General features: G+C 40.0%; 1 protein-coding gene across 1 annotated transcript in view; it reads right to left on the reverse strand.

Annotated features, from left to right (window-relative positions):
• Positions 1 to 6: 6 nt before the first annotated feature.
• LOC108665246 (mucin-5AC) overlaps positions 7 to 21035 on the reverse strand; it is a 36196-nt gene continuing 15167 nt past the window's right edge. Inside the window, exons 9-18 of the mRNA XM_047882858.1 lie at positions 11079 to 11228; positions 9378 to 9543; positions 8746 to 8878; positions 7149 to 7263; positions 4804 to 4971; positions 4164 to 4295; positions 2928 to 3080; positions 2146 to 2468; positions 1154 to 1276; positions 7 to 286 (exon numbers count right to left, since the gene is read on the reverse strand). Coding sequence (XP_047738814.1) covers positions 196 to 286; positions 1154 to 1276; positions 2146 to 2468; positions 2928 to 3080; positions 4164 to 4295; positions 4804 to 4971; positions 7149 to 7263; positions 8746 to 8878; positions 9378 to 9543; positions 11079 to 11228 — 1554 coding nt within the window. The 3' untranslated portion in view covers positions 7 to 195. The remainder of the gene's footprint in view (positions 287 to 1153; positions 1277 to 2145; positions 2469 to 2927; positions 3081 to 4163; positions 4296 to 4803; positions 4972 to 7148; positions 7264 to 8745; positions 8879 to 9377; positions 9544 to 11078; positions 11229 to 21035) is intronic.

Genomic DNA, 21035 nt, shown 5'->3' on the forward strand with positions numbered 1-21035 from the left:
CTCTGCACAGGAGCCACAGCTCTGCACAGGAGCCACAGCTCTGCACAGGAGCCACAGCTCTGCACAGGAGCCACAGCTCTGCACAGGAGCCACAGCTCTGCACAGGAGCCACAGATCTGCACAGGAGCCACAGCTCTGCACAGGAGCCACAGCTCTACACAGGAGCCACAGCTCTACACCAGATCCACTTCTCCATCACGCAAAGGACTCCGAGCGCTGTTCGTCCTCTTGAGCCTCCTCGATCCTAGCCATGGCGTCGCCGCCAGGAGACATCACATCGTCTTCTCTGCGCGAGGAAACGGACACTAAATCAGATGCCTGTTTGATGTATAATAAAACATGCATTTGATGATACAATTGAAACCGCGTGACATAGAGGAAAGTAATCGAAGAGCACAAAAAAACTACTTGACGTACAACAGGCGCTTTTTACTTAGTGCAAGCAAGGCCATCACAGCAATAAGAAAAACCAAGCAATGACTTCGTAAAGCATTGATCCTAACTTAGGGCAGTTGGAACTCTGAACTTTAACACTGGAAGTTAACATCACAATCAAGAAGAAATTCTAGAAATTTCAGCAGTAATGTTATAAAATCAGTTCTGAACGTGGAGCCCAGAGTGCATGAGAACAATTAGCAACTTAGGACTTTTATCAGGATCTTCTAAATTCTACACAAAGCGCTACCGTAAACTATGTACCACATAAATCACATTAATCAACTTTTTAAACAATAATGTCTGATGTACAATGAGAAATGTCAGCACAATATTTGATTCTTGTTGTAATGCCAACAAGAATCAAAATTATATTGAAAACGATCCCATCGCTTTGGATGTTTCTCTATTGCTAAAAAATAACATTAATGATGAAATACAACCGTTAAGCAATCAGAAAAGCAACAAAGCCATACAGATTTAATCACAGTTTATAAGCAGTTCATTCTAAACTGTTGTCTTGCATGGGAAAAGGTTAGATTAATTTTGAGCTCGATTAAAAAATAATAAGATTAATCGAGATTAATAATTCTCATCCGGCTGCGACATGCGTAAGAAGTTTGCCATGACTGTTTTGCCATGAAAACAACATGACTGTTGTTTGCCATGAAGTTTGCCGTAAGAAGTTTGCCATCAGCAAAGAAGACGCAGCATTTACCTGGCATTTGCAGCCTGGTCAAGCGTATGAGCAGAAGCTACCTCTCCTGTAGCAGAGGTTGTTGGGCGGGCGGTAGAGCGCGAAGAGAGGTATCTGGTAAGACTCGTGTCGCTATCGGTATCGCTACGAGACAAACCAAGTCAGGCGATAAGCAAGCATTCCGAGTAGCATTAGTCACGTTATTATAGAAAGACTACGACTAGAACGGTGACCTTATTAGTAGCAGGTTTCTCTGCGCAAATTATTGATGGCTAAATTTGAAATAACATGCAATAAATGAATTAAAGTGAAGATTGAACCAAATACGAGTAAATTAATTTTTGCAAAGAGGTTACCTGCTGCACATAAGTACCGTTCAAGAAGTTTATTAAACACAAATCTTTACGACCCATTTCAATAATAAATATATTATTATGCAAACATTAAGAAGCGGTATGAATCGCCCAACACTCAAGACAAAGTTTTAATTCCATCATAAATCTAAATCAATCGCCGAAGCACACAAATTTAAGATGTTAGTAAGCAAATGTACCCTAGCACATGCGAACACTTCGACATTAATGGCTCATAGCACTCAGAATTAATTACAAAGGGGCTAACGATTTACACTGAGTACTTAAGCGTAGAAATTTTGACGCAAGAGCGAAATGCTTTCATCATGATATAGAATTATAGTGATGTGAGTAATGACAAGAAACTTCGAGTGCAGAATTTCGCTAGAGTATATTGGGGTTTGCCTCCAACACGGACATTTAGACTTACTCTGTGCTCTTCAGGTATTTCTAGGAGGCAAGACGAATCTTATACATCCAGCAACGTTAATGTTCCCAAGCAAGTCATATGCAATTAACCAACAATCACATATAATCATGTTGAGGTATAGCTCTGCGTTAAGTGACACACATGCCATATCATAGAAGGAGGTATTATCTCTTATCAAAAATCTTATTTAAAGAATTAGTTGCTCAACATGGAGATCCAAAGAAACTGACCTGTCCGATAACTCAGAGTCTGAGTCAGAGATGTCCCCCTGGAGGGCGACTTGCAAATCTTCTATTCTCTTAAAGGCTAATTTGAGATCGCTCTTGAGGGTGGATACTTCAGACTCCATGATCTCCATCTGCTTCTCAAGCTCCTGTTTCTTGGAGTTAAGCTCCGTGTTTCGTTGCTCGAAGAGGGCGGCTTCTTCCTTGGCCTGACGCAGCTGACGGCCGAGCTTCTTGTTCTGCTCGAGGCTCTGCGACTCCTTCACCTTCGCCAGGTCGCACTCACCGCTCAGGCGCTCCACCTGCTCCTTCAGCCTCGTCACTTGGCTCTGTCAACGGCAATACAAGTCACATTCACTGAACTGTGCACGCCGTGTTTACGTCAACAATGCACGCCGTGTTTACGTCAACAATGCACGCCGTGTTTACGTCAACAATGCACGCCGTATTAACATCAACGATGCACGCCGTATTCGCGGGAGGAATTAATCGAATAATGGCGCATAAAGACAAACTATTGATAGGATTAAGGGTATAAGGTAAGATATATGAAGACTTTTGTACTATATGAATGATGAGCACAAGACCCTTGCAGTCCGACTATGCAGTCAATAAAGAATACAAAGTTAGCTAAAATGAGATACAAGAGTGTGCAGTTGTAAAAACAAATGTAAGTAGGCATTGTAGGAAGAAGAAATAACAAATAGTTTCAATACTTCTGAAACATGTTGATAATTTGAAAGCTTATGATTTATATAAAATGTCAGTTATTCGCTATTGAAACTCACCTCAATTCTTTTCTTGGTAGCGAGTTCGAGTTCAAGTTTAGACTCGAGCTCCTTGACTTTCATCTGCAACATCCGCTGCGTGTGGATGTTGGCGGTCTCGCCCTCCAGCACCTCCACCTTGCTGCTCAGCTCCAGCAGGCGCTCTGACAACAGCTGTCCAGTCATCGATGTTAAGTCAGTCTTTAATGGCATGTAATATATGTGTTTTGTTGATAATTAATGGCATGTAAAATGTGTTTTGTTGATAACTTAGCCTAAACGTAAGCCAGACAGCAGCTGTCCAGTCATCCATGTTAAGTCATTCTTTAATTTCATGTAAAATGTGTATTTTGTTGATAATTAATGGCATGTAAAAGGGGTTTTGTTGATAACTTAGCCTAAGCATAAGCCAGAAAGCAGCTATGCAGTCATGGATGCTTAGTAAGTCAGTCTTTAATGGCATGTAAAATATGTTTTATTGATACCTCAGCCTAAAGATAAGCCCAGACAGTAGCTGTGCATTCATGGATGTTAAGTAAGTCATTGTTTAATGGCATATAAAATATGTATTTTGTTGATATCTCAGCCTAAAAGTATGCTTAGAAAATATCAGAAAAATATTTCATCTCGATGAGCAAGAGTCTGCATGTGCAAAGTTGTTCTTCAATTGTTCAGTATGAACTAAGTTGATTATATGTTGGCATATTTACAGTTAGCACACGTAGAGTTAATATTTGGAGTCAACACGAAGTTTGAAAGAATATATATATATATATATACGTACTGAGCCCCTGGTCCTCATACAATCTGAATTTAGAAATTTTATATTTATAATTTTGAATATAAATATCCCGTCACTTCTAATATGGGTTCCCCCGTTTTTACTAGTGATGCCTCAATAATTTTTTCAAATAATTTGGCTTCAGGAAAATTTACTTCGATGATTGCGTAGGCAAAGTACTCCACACTTTACATAACAAAAACAAAATAAAGGGCTGTGAAATAAGGAATCTAAAATGTCTCCCTATTTCCTAATGGGTTATAAAGGCAACTAAGGCTAAGATAGAAGTCAGATAAACTGAATAAGAGATGAAGAATACAGATAAGAAGATGAAGAAAATGAAGAATACAGATAAACTTAAAGTGATGAAGAAGATGAAGAATACAGATAAGAAGATGAAGAATACAGATAAACTTAAAGTAATGAAGAAGAAGAAGAATACAGATAAAGTTAAAATGAAATATTTGCCATCGTACCTGCTTCTCTTGCTCGAGCTCGGCTATTCTCTGTGACTGTTCAGAGAGCGTGATCTGGTCGACGGAGATTTGTGACACGGTCGACTTGTATTTCTTCAGCGTCTCTGCGTGCAGCTCCTCGTTCTCTTCAAGCTAAACACGCAAAAGAACACTTAATACAAGCACCAAATTCTCTTATCTAAATTGAAGTATTGCAAACACGGTTCAGGAAGTATAAAACTCGTATGGAAGCATTAACACAAGCAACAAATTATCTTCTCCAGAACTTCAAATATGTGAACACGGTTCACGAATTACAGAATTCGCATTCTCTTCAAGCTGAACACGCAAGTAAACAATTAACACAAGCAACAAATTGTCTTCTCCAGAAATTCAAATATGTGAACACGGTTCAGGAATTATAAAACCCGTATGGAAGCATTCAATTTGAACGTCTGTCTATATTTACGGCAGTTCACTCGCATACGAATAAGAGAACATTTACATTAAGTTATTAATTGGAGCGTGTAACTACCTGCAATTTTGCTAAGACTTAACATATGTTACCAGTGCCTAATAATAATAGCCTAGTACTTGCAATACCTTGCAATATTAATAGCCAGTACTTGTAATATTAATAGCCAGTATTAATAGCCAGTACCTGCGTCTGGAGTTCGGTCTTCTCCTTGAGGAGCCTAGACGAGCGGTCCTCGGCCTCCTTCCGGCAGCGCTGGGCGTCCTCCAAGGAGACCTGCAGCTCAGCGAGGTCTGCGTCAGCGGACTGGCGGGCCTTCAGCGCCGCGGTCTTGGCGAACTCGCAGTCCTCCAGCTGCGTCAGTTAAGGGGGACAGTTGCAGGTGGGAACAATGGCTCAATGGCATTTTAAGATCCTTAGTATTTGTTAAGGACGTAGCAGTCCCAGGCCACGATCGATGGATCGCCGCCTCTGATTATCGTTCATCCGCCCTCATTTGGGCCAAGATAGTACTATAAGATAATTAATGCCAGGAGCTGGATGGTATTAGAAGAAAATATAGTATGATATTAGACTATCTTTCTATAGTACGGTATATGAAAAGACAGTAATGTGTAAAACAGTAATAAATAACTGTTTTACTGTGTAAACACACAGTTTACTGTTTTGTAAACAACTGTGTTATTACTGTTTTGTGTGTACTGTTGTAAACAACTGTGTTATTACTGTTTTGTGTGTACTGTTGTAAACAACTGTGTTATTACAGTGTAAAACAGTAATATTGTATAGGAAGAGGATCGCGCAATTAGATTAGGTACTCACATGTCGTCAAGTAGATGTTTTGGTAAACTTGTTATGGTCAAAAAGATTGATTTCAGTTGCCAAATATAATGGTACAATGAAAGTTAAGTTCCCTCAATAGCTTGAATTGCATGATCAAAAGTGAAGAAAATGGTGAACGTAAATACTGAAATCTGTACACCGCCCTTGAAGTTATAAATCTCAATGCATTTCGATAAAAACAACAAATGTTATGTATTTAGTTCCGACAGAATTTCGTCTTTTACAATCATTGACCGTGCGATTCATTATCAGATACCTAAAGTACGCATCCCGAACCCAATAAATATATATATATTAAGGGGACCTGCTACCCTAAATCGAGGTAGCCTCTAACTCCTACAGTTATTATCCGATCATCATGAAACTTCACGTACATACGTAAAATGTAAAAATAATAACATTTTACTTCTATGAATTTTTCGAAAAAATTGATAGAAAACGTGATATTCATAGAAAACGGACAAATAAGGGGTACTATAGAAAATCTATCTCCTCCCACAAATATCGTCCGACAATATCGAGACACATATCATTAGATTCGTAAAGACCATACCTATCAACTATACCATCACTTTTTTCATTTTCCCCATAGTTTTTTTTATGCGCGTTTTTCTCATTTTTTCACTTTTTTTACCCCCTCCCCCCCCTTTCTCCCCCATATATAAGACGAACCATGCACAAATTCAAAAAAAGCGATAGATAGGTCGATAGATATGGTCTTTACGAATCGAATGATATAACTCTCATTGATGTAGCTTGAAAACTGTAGGAGGAGATAGGTTTTCCGTGACAATAAGTTGCATAAGTTGAACTTTTCGGGACGGCGCGACAAAGTCTCGCGCGCCTCGAAATAGGCACTCAATGTAGCATGGATACCAAATTATAGGCTTCTGTAGCTTAGTCCACTCAAGGATGCAAGCAGCAACTTGTAGCGCACCTCCACGTACAATGTTAGGAAGGTAACTGAGCTCAGATGCCAGATACACCAAGATATGTAGTCTTGCCGCTGTAATTTTCTCTGGTCTATTTACTGAAGGAACTCCACCCCCCGCCCCCAAATAAAGGCGGGCCATCTGCGTCAATATTGCCGTACATGAATCGCAGTAGTATCGTTGGAAAGCTCAGAATGTCAGCTTTAAGATGAGACTAAGCATGTAACTGCAGTACAACTCAAGTAGAAACTATATTCAAAGATTTCAGCAGCTAATTTCTTTATATCTAATTACTTAAAGAACTCTCCCACCCGCTTCCCTTTAAAGAGACGTCATTAACGTAAATATTGACGTACAGCGATGGTAGTGGTACCATTGGAAAGAGCAGAATTCCAGCTTTCAGATGAGCACAAAAACACAAAAATGCCAAAATTGAAGATTTTGGGTGGCAGGTCCCCTTAATAGTTCTAGATTAAAAGTTTAGCGTCAAGTACACTTTTCGATGGTAATTTTTAGTTATCGAGGCCAACCTCAATAATATGAGTGGCCATCGGGGCTCCGCATGATGATGCTGGTGCAGTGGTAATTTTTAGTTATCCAGTCAAGACTCAATAATATAAGTGGCCCCTGGCCTGAGTCTTGAGCCCTCCGGTGCCCCCTAAATAGTTCTAGAGTAAAAGTTTAGCGTCAAGTACACTCTTCGCTGGTAGTTTTTAGTTATCCACTTGAGACTCAATAATATGAGCGTCTACTGACCTGAGTCTTGAGCTGCCGGATGATGAGCTTGCTGGGACCGTCGGTTTGCGTCTTCTCCAGCATCGTCTGAGTGTCTTTGAGCAGAGCCTTCGTCTTGCGGAGGTCTTTCTTCAGTCTGAAAAAAACAAAGACAGGAATGTATACTTGAAGAAAATATACACAGGAATGTATACTTGAAGACATTATGTACAGGAATGTATACTTGAAGAAAATATTACAGGGATGTATACTTGGAGAAATTATGTACAGGAATGTATACGCGAAGAAAATGTGTACAGAAATGTATACTTGAAGAAATTATGTACAGGAATGTATACGCGAAGAAAATGTGTACAGGAATGTATACTTGAAGAAATTATGTACAGGAATGTATAGTACTTGAATAAAGTATATTCAGCAATGTTTACTTTAAGAAAGTATTACAGGAATGTATACTTGAAGAAAATATATTCAGCAATGTTTACTTTAAGAAAGTATTACAGGAATGCAGTAGACTTGGAGAAAGCATGTACAGGATGTACCTATACGTGAAAAAAGTATAGACAGTAATGTATTTGCATTTGGGAAATGTGAAAAAATTTATTAGCGCTTACTTGAAAACTTGCATTTGATCAGATGCAGAGAGCGTTAGCAATCTTGATTGTAACTCACAAAGTAAATCAGAATTGATAATGAGAATTAAAACGAAGAATTATATGAAGAAAAGTCTTGCAAGAAAAAAAAAACTTTGAATACAATTCTTTTACGCAATAACCGAGAAGAATGAGTTTCTTGCGGTGTCTGGAATAAACTGCAAAATGCTCTACATATACTAAGTTACATTTATGCAATATAAAAGTTGGGCCAACCAAGAATTTATTCGCGAATTAAAATAAATATTTCAACAACTTAATGGTGATAACTGACGTCATGCCGAAGTGCACTACGTGTATTAATTTACATTTAATTAATACAGCAAGCCTGAGTCCACAGTGTACAGGGCGAACAGTCGTGCCCGTGGCAGCCTTATGACTGCACCTGTGCACCAAGTAACCACTCTACCTGTGCACCGAGTACCACACCTGTGCACCAAGTACCACACCTGTGCACCAAGTACCACACCTGTGCACCAAGTACCACCCTACCTGTGCACCACCCTACCTGTGCACCAAGTACCACCCTACCTGTGCACCAAGTACCACCCTACCAGCAGGTAGGGTGGTACTCGGTGCACAGGTAGGGTGGTACTTGGTGCAACTCGGTACACCTGTCTCTTATACACATCTAGATGTGTATAAGAGACAGCCTGTGCACCAAGTAACCACACCTGTGCACCAAGTACCACCCTACCTGTGCACCAAGTACCACCCTACCTGTGCACCAAGTACCACACCTGTGCACCAAGTACCACCCTACCTGTGCACCAAGTACCACCTGTCTCTTATACACATCTAGATGTGTATAAGAGACAGGTACCACCCTACCTGTGCACCGAGTACCACCCTACCTGTGCACCGAGTACCACCCTACCTGTGCACCAAGTAACCACCCTACTTGTGCACCAAGTACCCTACCTGTGCACCAAGTACCACACCTGTGCACCAAGTAACCACTCTACCTGTGCACCAAATCGTCGTCAGGAGCGACGCTGGATCGGTCCAGGAGCTCCAGCAAGCGTCGCTCCAGTTCATGCTTGTCCCGCACCAGCTGTGTACGCTCCTCGTGTTCCGTCTCCACCTGCGCCTCCAGCGCTGCAACACGTCAACTTATCAGTTTATGTCGCAAAAATTAAAAGATTGAGATAGATAAGCAGTGAACTCAGATAACAGCAGAGTATTAGATGGCAATTAAGAAAGATAAAGGGTAAACTGCTATTGTCCAAGAGCTAAACTGCTTAGCTAAGTAAACTGCTTAGCTAAGGGAATAACGGTTATAAGAGTGAATGCTTAAACAAGATAATAAATGCTAAAGAAACAAGCTAAATATTCGACCATTGAAATGATTAATAAGGACATTATTCCCTGTGTGAACAATAAAGTCTTTACAAACTGAGTGAACAATAAAACCATTACTCGCTGCATGAACAATAAAGACATTTTCTGCGGGCACAAAAAGACTCTAAAAAAATTGGTAAGGGTTGTTAATGAAGTGTGAATATATATAATGGCCACATTGAAGGTCATCGGAGGTTAGAGTAGCCTAATTGAGCCAAGGCATTAGCATACTGGCATCTGCAGGCGACTGCTTTACCTTTAACTTTTTTCTGGGCGGCAATGCGCACTTCCTCGACCTCTTCTTCCCTCTGCTGCACTTCTTTCTTGTGTTCTTTCCTCATTTGTTCGTTGCTCATCTCAAGGCGAGTGCGCGCTGCCTCCAGCATCTGCACTTGACCGGCCAGCTCGTCCAGCTCTTCTTCCTGCATTGCAATACAGCGAGCTTAGTATCCTTATCCTTAGGGATAAGGATACTAAGGTATCCTCAGTATCCTTATCAGCTGTTCACTGAATGCTCGCAGGCATAGCACAATACAGCGAGCCGTTCATTGAATGCTCGCAGGCATAGCACAATACAGCGAGCCGTTCATTGAATGCTCGCAGGCATAGCACAATATAGTATATAGCATTTTTGTGCCTCAACGAGCAACATTCACAGTTATTTCTGAAGAAAATAACATTTAGTTGAGATCGTCTCTAGCTTCAAAGATCGTGTCGTATTCGAGATTTTAACGTCTACGGATGCCTGAACTATAGTATTTTTTCGTCGACAATTTAGCTGCACGAATACTGCGTGATAGAGTTATTATAAATTACAATCATACTTAGACTAAAATTATTAAAACAATCCAAAGAAATACACATATATTGTAAATAAATAATGAATACTCCTCCGCATCAACAACAAAATTTGTTAAGCAGTAGAATTAAGAAATTGTCGGTGTCTTACACGGTAATTTCAAAATGCGTTAGATGCCAGGAATTTTAGACCAACTCTTGTCAGTCTTCGTAAAGACAAGAGAGCATGAGTACAAGGTCAAGAAACATGGCCACAAATGTAATAAAGATGTTGCATGTGAATTAGCAATGTTTTTCGTGTTGCAGAATTGTTCAGTTCAAAACATCACTGAAGACAAAGCAAAAAAACGCCACTCGAAAGCACGCTTTCTAACGGAGAGCTGCAATACACGCGTCCGGCGTAAGAAGTGGGATTCATCACAGTCCTGCTTCGGATAATTGTTTAAACGAAACTGAACTTGAATTCAAACAATGTATGGTAATACCTGTTTTACCAAAAGATTCATGTTTAAATTAATGAAAGAAACAAAAGTTAGTTTAACCGATCATAATTCATTTTGAAAACCGCACGAGCAAGCGACACGGCGCCCAAGATCTCGACAAGACTTGCGGGGAGAGAGAAAGAGAGAGAGTGAGAGAGAGAAAGCATCCGTTCTGATAGCCATGACATGTCTGTGAGTTCGGCATGATAATTATAGACGACGGCAACATAACAGTCTCTATGTACGGAATGTATTCTACAATCGTCAGATCTTGTTATTTGAATTTAGTTCATCAGTCTATTTGGGTTAACCTTTTCAGGAGCCGACGTCCCAAGTCCGCGCATAAGTTCTTTTTGCCTCCTGATCATCGACTCGAGTTTTCAAGTCATTACAGCGCTACCCAAGTTTTTCGGTCATATAAGTCAGCTTACAGTTCCCCAGTGAACCTTATCTCCGACTATAAATTTTAGACACATGCAGTGTTCGAGTTCCGCATGCATTCGTACTTTCAGGATGGTTTCAAAGTAGCTTTCGAGTCCGGTCGATTACAGTCACCCAAACCAATGACTCGAATTCAATACCAGAACTGATAAATGACTCGAATATCAGTACCAAAACTGATAAATTACTCGAATATCAATACCAAGATAAATTACTCGAACATCAATAGCACTCACCTGGTCCTTGAGTTTGTTCTCGAGGTCGTGCTTGAGTTTGCGCAGCTGAGTGACCTCCTGGTCGCCCTGAGACGAGACGGAGAGCTCGTCCAGCTGCTTGGTGAGGGCGGCCACGCGTTCGTCGCGCAGCTCCAGCTCCAGCTTCAGCGTCTGCATGGCAATAAACAATTACACTACAATTATTAGCTATTTATATTCAACACATATTCAACACGAGCATTCTTCTATAAACTAGCGCAAAAATATAGCGCCGGAACAGGAAAATACGACTTGTATCCATGGGAATGTAGAGGTTGATTATTTATTTATACCTGTTGGTGCAGGAAAAAGTTAAAAAAAAAAATTTTTAGATATAGATTTTCGTTGATATTTTTTCCACACAGACTTCATCAATAGTTTTACAAGTGCGAAATATGCCACGCACCATACGTACATTGTAACAATACCGATATTAAGATTAAGGGGTTAAGATGGCATTTTATTACCATGCACCATAAATGAGAGAATAAATTAAACTAAAAAAAAAGACAGATGTCGGACACCCAGGAAAAAGGTCGTAGCTCTATATTATTAACCTAACCTAACAATAAATTATTTATCGCAGCTTAAAAAAGGTAATTTTGAATGCAGAGCCTGAAATACCAGTTGCAAACACGACAACAGTAAAATTTCTTCAAGCATTCCCCCGACGCCAGGGTACCGCTAGAGTCGCAGCCCGACCTCATTCACGCGAGCAATGCGCGTGTTTCTAGCCGCGAGTCAAGAGGTTGTCGCAGCGAGCGTGTCGACAACGTCACCGTGTCGCTGCAATGCACGCTGAATTGCACAAGCAAAGGCGCTTTTGACGCCCGCGCCAAATAATGAACCCAATGATGTGTTGATGTGTTTTCGTTCGATTGCATACAAATTTAGTTCCTTTGCATACTCAAAGTGTCTTTTGGATAAGAGGACTAACAGCGACTAATTATTAAGGAACACGCTGCGGACGATGAATGATCTTATGCTGCACAACACAAATTAGAATAAAGTAAGTAATTCTAGGTACAAGTTTGAATAAGAGCTGTGCCTCTGACACAAAAGAGTTTCTGTGCCTTGAACTATGCCCGCAATTTGTCAGGAATGGAGCTTAGTGAAATCAAAGACCAGCTGCAAGAGCTCAGAAAATCAAGAAGCTTTTGATCTTATCTGACGGTGACCACAGGCAACGCTCGTCATGGCACTACACATAGCATGGCGGCCTAAAGAGCACACAACTCGAGGTCAGGGTCATGTGCAGCGTAAATAACGAGGCATAACATACGGAAGCTCATCACTTCATCGTGCATAGTTCAATGATTGATCGAGTGATGCTCGATTTGCCACACAGGCAGCGAGCTGTCGACGATCTCGTCAGGGCTTCGCGTTCACAACCAAACGCGGGCTACGCTTACCGGTCACGACAATATTTACTAATTCAAATTGCAGATGAACGTGAACCAATACGCGTTAGAAGAGGAAAAATGTGACAACTTATAAAATACAATTTATAGTAACTAAAAACATGTTTGTATAAACAATATTGTACCTACAAGCAGAGTCACGCTGGATTTGCAATAAATTAATGATGTGTGCAATCGAAGTGCCATTCCTCAGCATTTACAAAAAGCTATTAATATGGTAACTACAACACAAACGTGAGCATTTTTTATCCTATATATGTACCTCGCTTGTTTCGTTCCGCCCGGAAAGAGACGACGGCCATGATTGACAGATCGAATGTAGTAAGGCGCAATAATGGAGCGCAATAATGGAGCGATTGTTCGAGTATGCAGGTGCTGCTATAGCTCACCACTGAACCGTACAGCATCCACCAACTAGACGTACAATATAAATGCCTGCATTGCCAGAATCCGCATCAATTTCCATAACATTATCATTTGTCGAGGGAAACGTCGCAAGGAACAAAAAGATAACTTGATTTTCATTATGTTGCTAACGATCTAAACACTTAGGTACAGCCTTCAGAAGCTTGTGAAGGTTTTGTTGATGTTTTATCATCTGAATTCAATGTAGAAAAGTTAGATTAATTTTTATCTAAATTCTCTAACAGTAAATAACACACAAATAGCGTATTTCAACGTAAAAGTGTTCTTAAATACTTTGCCAAGCTTGTAATGTTGCGGATGAAGTGGATAGTCGATACATCATCCATCAGCTAGAAATTACATGGAAATCAATCTTGAGCAAATAAACGTGCTGATGATCTTACAACAGTAAGATCGTCAACACGTGCATCAGTGGCGAGGTTCATCTTGTAACGCTGCTGCTTGCCGGAAGAGAAAGTGTGGCCAGCGATGTGTTGCTGTTACTCCCGAGCGTGTAGGTACTGCGGAGGAGTACAGCTCTTCGCTCTCTCTTTTCTTATGACGGACCATAACCACCAAGTTCAAGTGTAGAGAGTAAAACAGGCATGACAGCATTGTTCGATGGCAGAGAATTAAATACTTTAAAGTATTTTCTATATGAAAATCGTCCCCTAAACCGAAGATACTATAACTAAGGTACTGAGAATTGTTCAAATAGACCGAGGATACTAAAGACCTGAGAAATAAACTTTTAGATAGGAAGTGGAGGTCATTATAGAATGCACAAGGACTTGTATCGTACCCGAGGACACGTCGATACAAGCATAAGGCACCGCAGGCTTGAGCCACGCAAACAGGAAGTGTTTTCGAACACACCAAGACACTGGGGCTTCATTTGGTCGCTGTGAAGCTGCCACGCAGCACTATAGGTAACGTGGGCAAAGATCTTGATATAGTTCAGCTTCAGCACTTGTGCAATTAGAAAATTAGTATTCCGAGCATTGAAGCCCTTTACCAAGAAGCCATCACAAGATGAGGGTCTCATAGCAGCCAAGTTATTTTTGATTCTGCTCCGAGCAATTAAGATTTGATTGATTGATGCTGCATTAGCCAGCATTTGAGAACAAAAGAGGCATTGTCTTCTGAGTATACAAAGCTTCTAGGAAGCTCTCATAACTCCGGACGCGGCATGCGACCGAGACTGCAGTCCGAGAATTCAGCCCTTTGGCCAAATGTTTCTGGGTTTGGAACAATAGTTCATGCCGATTGGGCTCTTTAAAAGTATGAGCAATAAAAATTCATACACGCATCCTAATTCTATACACAGAACACTTGAGATTAATTAAAACAGAACCAGGCCGGTTAATTAAGAACCGTCCAGTGAAAAAAAAAAACGAATTTTTTCGACGAACGAAAAAAAAGTTTCGTTTTTCGAAACGTTTCGTTTCGTTTCGAAACGAGAAAAAAACGAAATTGCAATTTTGACAGTAATATCCTCCACGACTGAAAATTACAATGGATAACATGATAACTCAATTGGGTAAAACGCATGCCGAAATAAGCGTGCGGAAGCGAGACATCGTTTTTCTGGGCACAAAACTCGCTCGTAGACACGGCAATTATGGGTGGCCGCAAGAGCAGGAAAGATGCAAGCTACACGAGTTTCGCGGAACTTGAGGGGATCTGGGGCCATACTTTCAAAACTCGCTAAGTTAACGTAATTACTTACGCTATATTTTCTTGTCTATGATTGGTGGATTTTTGAGGGGATCAGGGGCCATACTTTCAAAACTCACTAAGTGAACGTAAGTACTTACGCTCTATTTTCTTGTCTATGATTGGTGGATTTTTGAGGGGATCAGGGGCCTTACTTTCAAAACTCGCTAAGTGAACGTAAGTACTTACGCTCTATTTTCTTGTCTATGATTGGTGGATTTTTGAGGGGATCAGGGGCCATACTTTCAAAACTCGCTAAGTGAACGTAAGTACTTACGCTCTATTTTCTTGTCTATGATTGGTGGATTTTTGAGGGGATCAGGGGCCTTACTTTCAAAACTCTTTAAGTGAACGTAAGTACTTACGCTCTATTTTCTTGTCTATGATTGGTGGATTTTGCTTGAAAGGTCGTCAATGATTGGCTGATGAACTTACGATCTCTTAACTTTTTTTGAAAGTATGGGTCCAGGCAGGGATAATGACAGGGGTCGATCAAATGAAAAGCAAGAAATCTCGACCACACTTCCTGCTGCCCGGCTCATCATGCATGTAGGCCACACGCGCGCGACATTGACGAGACCAGTACGTCAATTTTGTATGACCATAGAAGCAATATTACAGAGGGTAGTTTACACTGATTATGGTAACCTATACTTTTACCCATACGAGACTAGAATCGCGACTGTGGCTGACCATATAGAACGATGTCAATGTAGCGAACCCATAAATATCTTACGAAACGTTGTTCATACCTGCGAACGTGGTTAGGATATATTGACACTAACACACAAAAGAGAATTGTATGCGAGTTCAAAAATGCTAGAACTTTTGATCTGTCCGCAAATGATATGTGCAGCTAATATGTGATATGAAAATTGTTATAATTTTGCTAATTTAATTCGTAAAATTGTTTTAAACATTAACAATAAGTCGACAAGTTCAGGCAAAATAAATTACCATCGAAGTTCAGTGTATAAAAAATTATAAAAATTAGTGAATCTTCTCAGTAGGATTCCCATTCAAATGTCAAATGAAGAACTTTTGTTATGCGAAAAAAGAATTTACCGCATGAAGAGTTTACTCTCCCAGAATGACAAAAAAATGGAATTTAAAAATATTATTATACTTAACCGAAGAACACGTATCGAACTAAGAAGAAAATATCCTAATGAAAGCTTAAACAATACGTAGGCACTTCAGCTCTCAACAGTCAATCAGGTCTTCAAGAAATAAGGGTTCAGTTATTGGTCCAAAAGTAAGTCATTAAATTTCAATCGATCGATAGCAAACTATAGCTATATACAAGCTATATACAAGGAAAATAGACTACGTTGACAATAACAAACCTGATAGTCTATAGCCATTGACGTGTCCAAAGAAGCAACTTGCCGTAGTGTGACGACAGGCGTACTAAGCTCGTCTTCTTCAAACGCTGCACTTCCTTCAAGTTCTTTACGATGAGGCAGTTTATCATCACGATTCTCATCACACGAAGAAACTTGAATCTTTTTTTCTCCTCCAATGCCACTCATGTGGTCATTTATTTCCCCATATGGCGGACTTGGAGACTTGCGGTGAATTATAGACTTAATTTCCGTATTGTAGGACTTGTACTTGGAAGAGTAACTCTTATCAACAGAGTTAGTCCTATTTTGTGGCTTTACTCTATCATCACCAATGCCTTCCCAGAGCGCAATGCGAGCCTTCAAACCAGCGCGAACTTCGCTCGGATTTTTCTCTTTCATGTTGAATGTTGGCAAAAATAATGTTCTAATAAACACCTGGAAGCGACATTGACCTGTACTTATAAAGAGACAACATATATGTAAGATGGAGGCAAAACTAAGACAACTGAAGTCGTTGATTTGTGAGCGCGCAAGCACGAGCGGATGGAGCGACCATTATTAAGGCTTATATGTGGCGGCAAAAACTAAAGCCCAGGCATATCTTGCGCCACGACCCAGCAGGCAATTATTATAGGCAGGCCGGGGCAACGCGTGCAGCACAAAAATGAACATTCTGCAATATTTCTTGCTCAAAACTCGGTAGGCCCGTACTACAAATGGTCTATGGAGTTAGTAATATGTAGATATTAAAAACAAAATTAGCCAGGGCAGGGCAATTTTTAATTCATTTAACAGGATTAGATGAATTAATGCAGCACAAAATCCGAAAGGCCTCTGCCCTTTTTCAGGGTTTATTCAATAAGATGAACTTTTTGCCGCTAAAAATTAGCCAAGACATGACAATTTGACAGCTTATAATGACTCGAAATTAAAACGCCGTTCTTAGCAGCCTGCAATCAAGTTTTAAAAACTTTTTTGACTCACAAAATTTACTGATTTTTTGCATCCCCCAGTAACATAGGATGAAATTTTCGTGCTAAAAAATAAGATGTAAGGTAATTTTGTGCACAAAGTTAGATCAATACTAGATTTTTGCAGTACAATGTTAAAAGTCATTGTACAACCACTGAATAAGAGTAGCGACTTTTACGAGCCATCGAGCTGAAAATGATATTTATTCATCTTAAGTTTTGATTGGAAGGCTTTTTATAATCAGCAAAAATCATAATAAATATTTGCATATCTAATTCCGTATGACATATTCCATTGCACTTATAATTGGATACGACGTTTCCTCCTCTCCACAACATTAGATAGCGATCAGCAGCTGCCTGCCAGCCAGCGTCCACCCACACAGCGCCTCCAAGAGATAAAAAAGTAACATAAAAAAACTAATGAGAAATAAAGAAAAATTGTCATTCCTTTTCTCTCCATTATGGTTACCTACTTCGTAAATTGATTTGCCAGTAAAACAGGCATGTTCGCAAAGTATTTAAAAGCAAAGAAAACGCCAATCAAATTCACAATATCGATATATTGATTCACCTTTGCGTTTTCTTTGCATTTAAATTCCTTGTGAACTTACGATTTAGGCAGATTGATAATAAAAGGCAATGTTCGAGCACACACGACAGAAACAATAACTCCTGCCCTATAGCAAGAGTACTGTGGATACCCCGGCGACAGGCTGACCGGGGCCATACTTTCAAAACTCTTTAAGTGAACGTAAGTACTTACGCTCTATTTTCTTGTCTATGATTGGTGGATTTTGCTTGAAAGGCCGTCAATGATTGGCTGATGAACTTACGATCTCTTAACTTTTTATTAAAGTACGGGGGTAGACGAGAGACCGGAGAAGCGCCGACCAAGATTACGCACGGCACGAGAGGCAGCAACCCGCGACTTAGAGACCAACAATTGTTTAAACATCACGCTGGCACCAAGACAATAGCAATTAGCATAATGGCGTAAAGGTAAAATGAGCATAGGATTGCAACACCACCAGAGGCGAGGACGATAAAAAACAATAATGAACATTAACAAGTGACACAAAGCACACGTATTAAATTCTCGTGTAATTTATGCTGCAAACTCTTCCTCATTTCATACTTTAATGTTCAATGTCTGCGCGCATAACAGAATGACCCTCAAAATACACGCAACCGAAGCGAATGGCGCTCACACTTTTATGCGGACAATGCGTATTTGCTTTGCTCTTCTTACTTGAATTGTTCTGCAGCTCATCCATTCTGTTCATTTAGCTCTGTATTGTTCACTCGCGTCAATTTGTTCTGTAGTGCTATTCCTACCTGAATTGTTGCGTGACATTATTTGGAAGCATAAGAGCCATGTAGGCCCCAGCTGCACACGCACCAAGCGGATGCACGCAGATACGGACAGAATTGTTATACATATGATTTCAGCAGAGTATCATCACAATGATGAATATCATCACAATGCTAAGTATCATCACAATGCTGAGTATCACCACAATGCTTAATATCATCACAATGCTAAGTATCATCACAATGCTAAGTATCATCACAATGATGAGTATCATCACAATGCTGAGTATCATCACCATCATTTGAACTCGTACGAAAATCAATGGTAAGCTTATACACAACACAAACTCAACCGCACGCTCGCTTGTCCGAGTCCACGACTCAGACTGGCCCCCCACTATATATAAGACGGACCTTCAGAATCCCTAAGCCCGCTCAGAATTCCCTGATAACATAAGCAAATTAGATATGAACACTGAGCTACAATAAGATGTTAAGCCTAACATGGTTTGTAGTTCATATCCCTGTGAATAATATATTTAACATATAATTTAAAGAAAATTAGTTCACAGTTTTTTTTACTTCAATAGCATGAAATTAAAGTTGGCAACATTTGGGAAAAGGTCAGATAAAGTTGCAATCACACTTTGAAAAGAATAACAAGAAAAAAGTTTGGGAACCACTACCTATTTAGATTTCGTGTATAAGAATGTCAAGGTCTGAAAGAGAGCTAAGCGGTGTTCTTGGAAACTCAAACTGCTCAGATTTTGAGGATACGGAAGCATGACCGACTGCCCATTGTCTTGCAATGATTGAATATGACGCTGTACTCTGAACCTCGATCACTCACGCCTCACAACCCACTAGGGCAGATAGTTGAAACTCTAGAGCAAGTCTACCGTTGCAACAAGATACATCGGTACATCAACAACAGCACTAGTGATGTTGGAGGATGCCTACAGTTGCAGCAGGATATATCGGTATATCACCAACGACATTAGTGACGTAACTAGATAACCTTTAGCAAAGATCCTTAATACATCACATAGTCAAACGTCGCGGCGTAATACAGCGCATAAAAGTTATTTATATCAGTTACCCTCAAGTCCGAGAAAAAATATCCCTGCATTGATAACGAATTTTTTACTAAATGATGCCTTTTATTAAAGTAATCATTATGCAGGGCTAATGATACTTTATCCTAGATAATAGATAATACATACAGTTCGCAATTTGGATTATTTTCTATCAATATTCAATGATAATTACGGCTTTGATGTCTTGATTTGTCGTACAGTCAATTTGTTTTGAAATAGTGTTATTCTAAATGATGAACCCAATTAAAAAAATCGTATTTATTTATGTTTAAATTCAAAATTATTAATTTATTCCACGATATTCGTATAATTCGTTGAACAATACGAAAACAAACTGCATCAAAGAATGATAAGAGAAGAGAAGAGAATAAACACTTCTTAATGGAAAAATAAATCGAACTATGATATCTGTAGTCCAGCTTCATACTTCTATAATTAAACGGTCTATAATTACTAAACTAGGAAAACCCCAGCAAATTATGGTAGAGCAAAACATGAACGATTTCCTCCACGATTTCCTTCACTGACAAGATAAGTGAACCACAACAACACAAAAATCTAGGAGATAAGAAAATGACCAGAGGAGCGCATTCGATTCAATATTACGTAATAAGCTTTCAAACTGACAACAAAGCCACAATAATGCATTAAACTGGTACTTAAACAAGTTTTGTTAAAGACCAGAGAATTAGTTTTATTTATTTGCTTATAAATAGCTAATAAATAAAACTAATTCTCTGGTCTTTAACAAAACTTGTTTAAGAGAAGAAATTCTGCCAGCCTACACTAATATTAAACTGGTACTGTGCATAAATATAAGATGTACCTACATGTTCAGAGTTTATATAGGTATAGGTACATAAGGCAATTTCACCAGATTACCACGACGGCCCTACTACCGCCGTTATCATGCGGCATGACGTGAGGTTAGATTGAACTATCGGAGCGAGTTCGCCCACGTCGGCAAGCGCACGAAAGCCGGCCGCTCTCACTGCCCAGCGTCACCCTTCACCTAACTACGATCAACAGACTGGCTGGTAAACCATCACGGGTTGACCTCACACGTTATCCTATAGCTGGGTCTAGTCTAGTCTAGCGCATTAATGGAGCACATAACACAATTGAGAAGCTACGGAAGGCACTCCAGTTGTACATGAAAGGCCGCGTAGGTAGCAGGTGTGTGCGCACGAGAGAACAGGACTCGGCATTTTAGGCCCCAGGGTATCATGTTGTAGACCCGCCTTGGGTACTGTTTCTGAATCGGTGCTGCCGGTGTTGCTATATATCAGACCTGCACTGTCACAGCCTTTCAGCGATATGAGCCGTTTCTTAAACTTGATGTAATACAAACATAAAATCTTCAAAAAAGTACAATAACAATTCGTGTGATTATTTTTAATGCGTGAAGAATTGGAAACGTCAATTTGAATGTTCATACCATCTTCATTTTATCAGACAATAAGAATCAAACAAGCTTCGAGAAATTCAATTGGTAATTACAACTAGTATTTCCAGCCCGAGAACAATTATCGCATATGAGGTCACATCATTCAAGGCACAGGAAAAGTTCAGCGGAACAAATTCGCAAACAACCTCACACGCCGATGGCTGAGCCAGCACTGCCTCGACACAGCGCTCCAGCCTGAGCCAGCGATGGCCACGTAGCGCA

The sequence above is a fragment of the Hyalella azteca genome, unplaced genomic scaffold (genome assembly GCF_000764305.2).
Source record: "Hyalella azteca isolate HAZT.00-mixed unplaced genomic scaffold, Hazt_2.0.2 contig11473, whole genome shotgun sequence".
NCBI classification, from domain to species: domain Eukaryota; kingdom Metazoa; phylum Arthropoda; class Malacostraca; order Amphipoda; family Hyalellidae; genus Hyalella; species Hyalella azteca.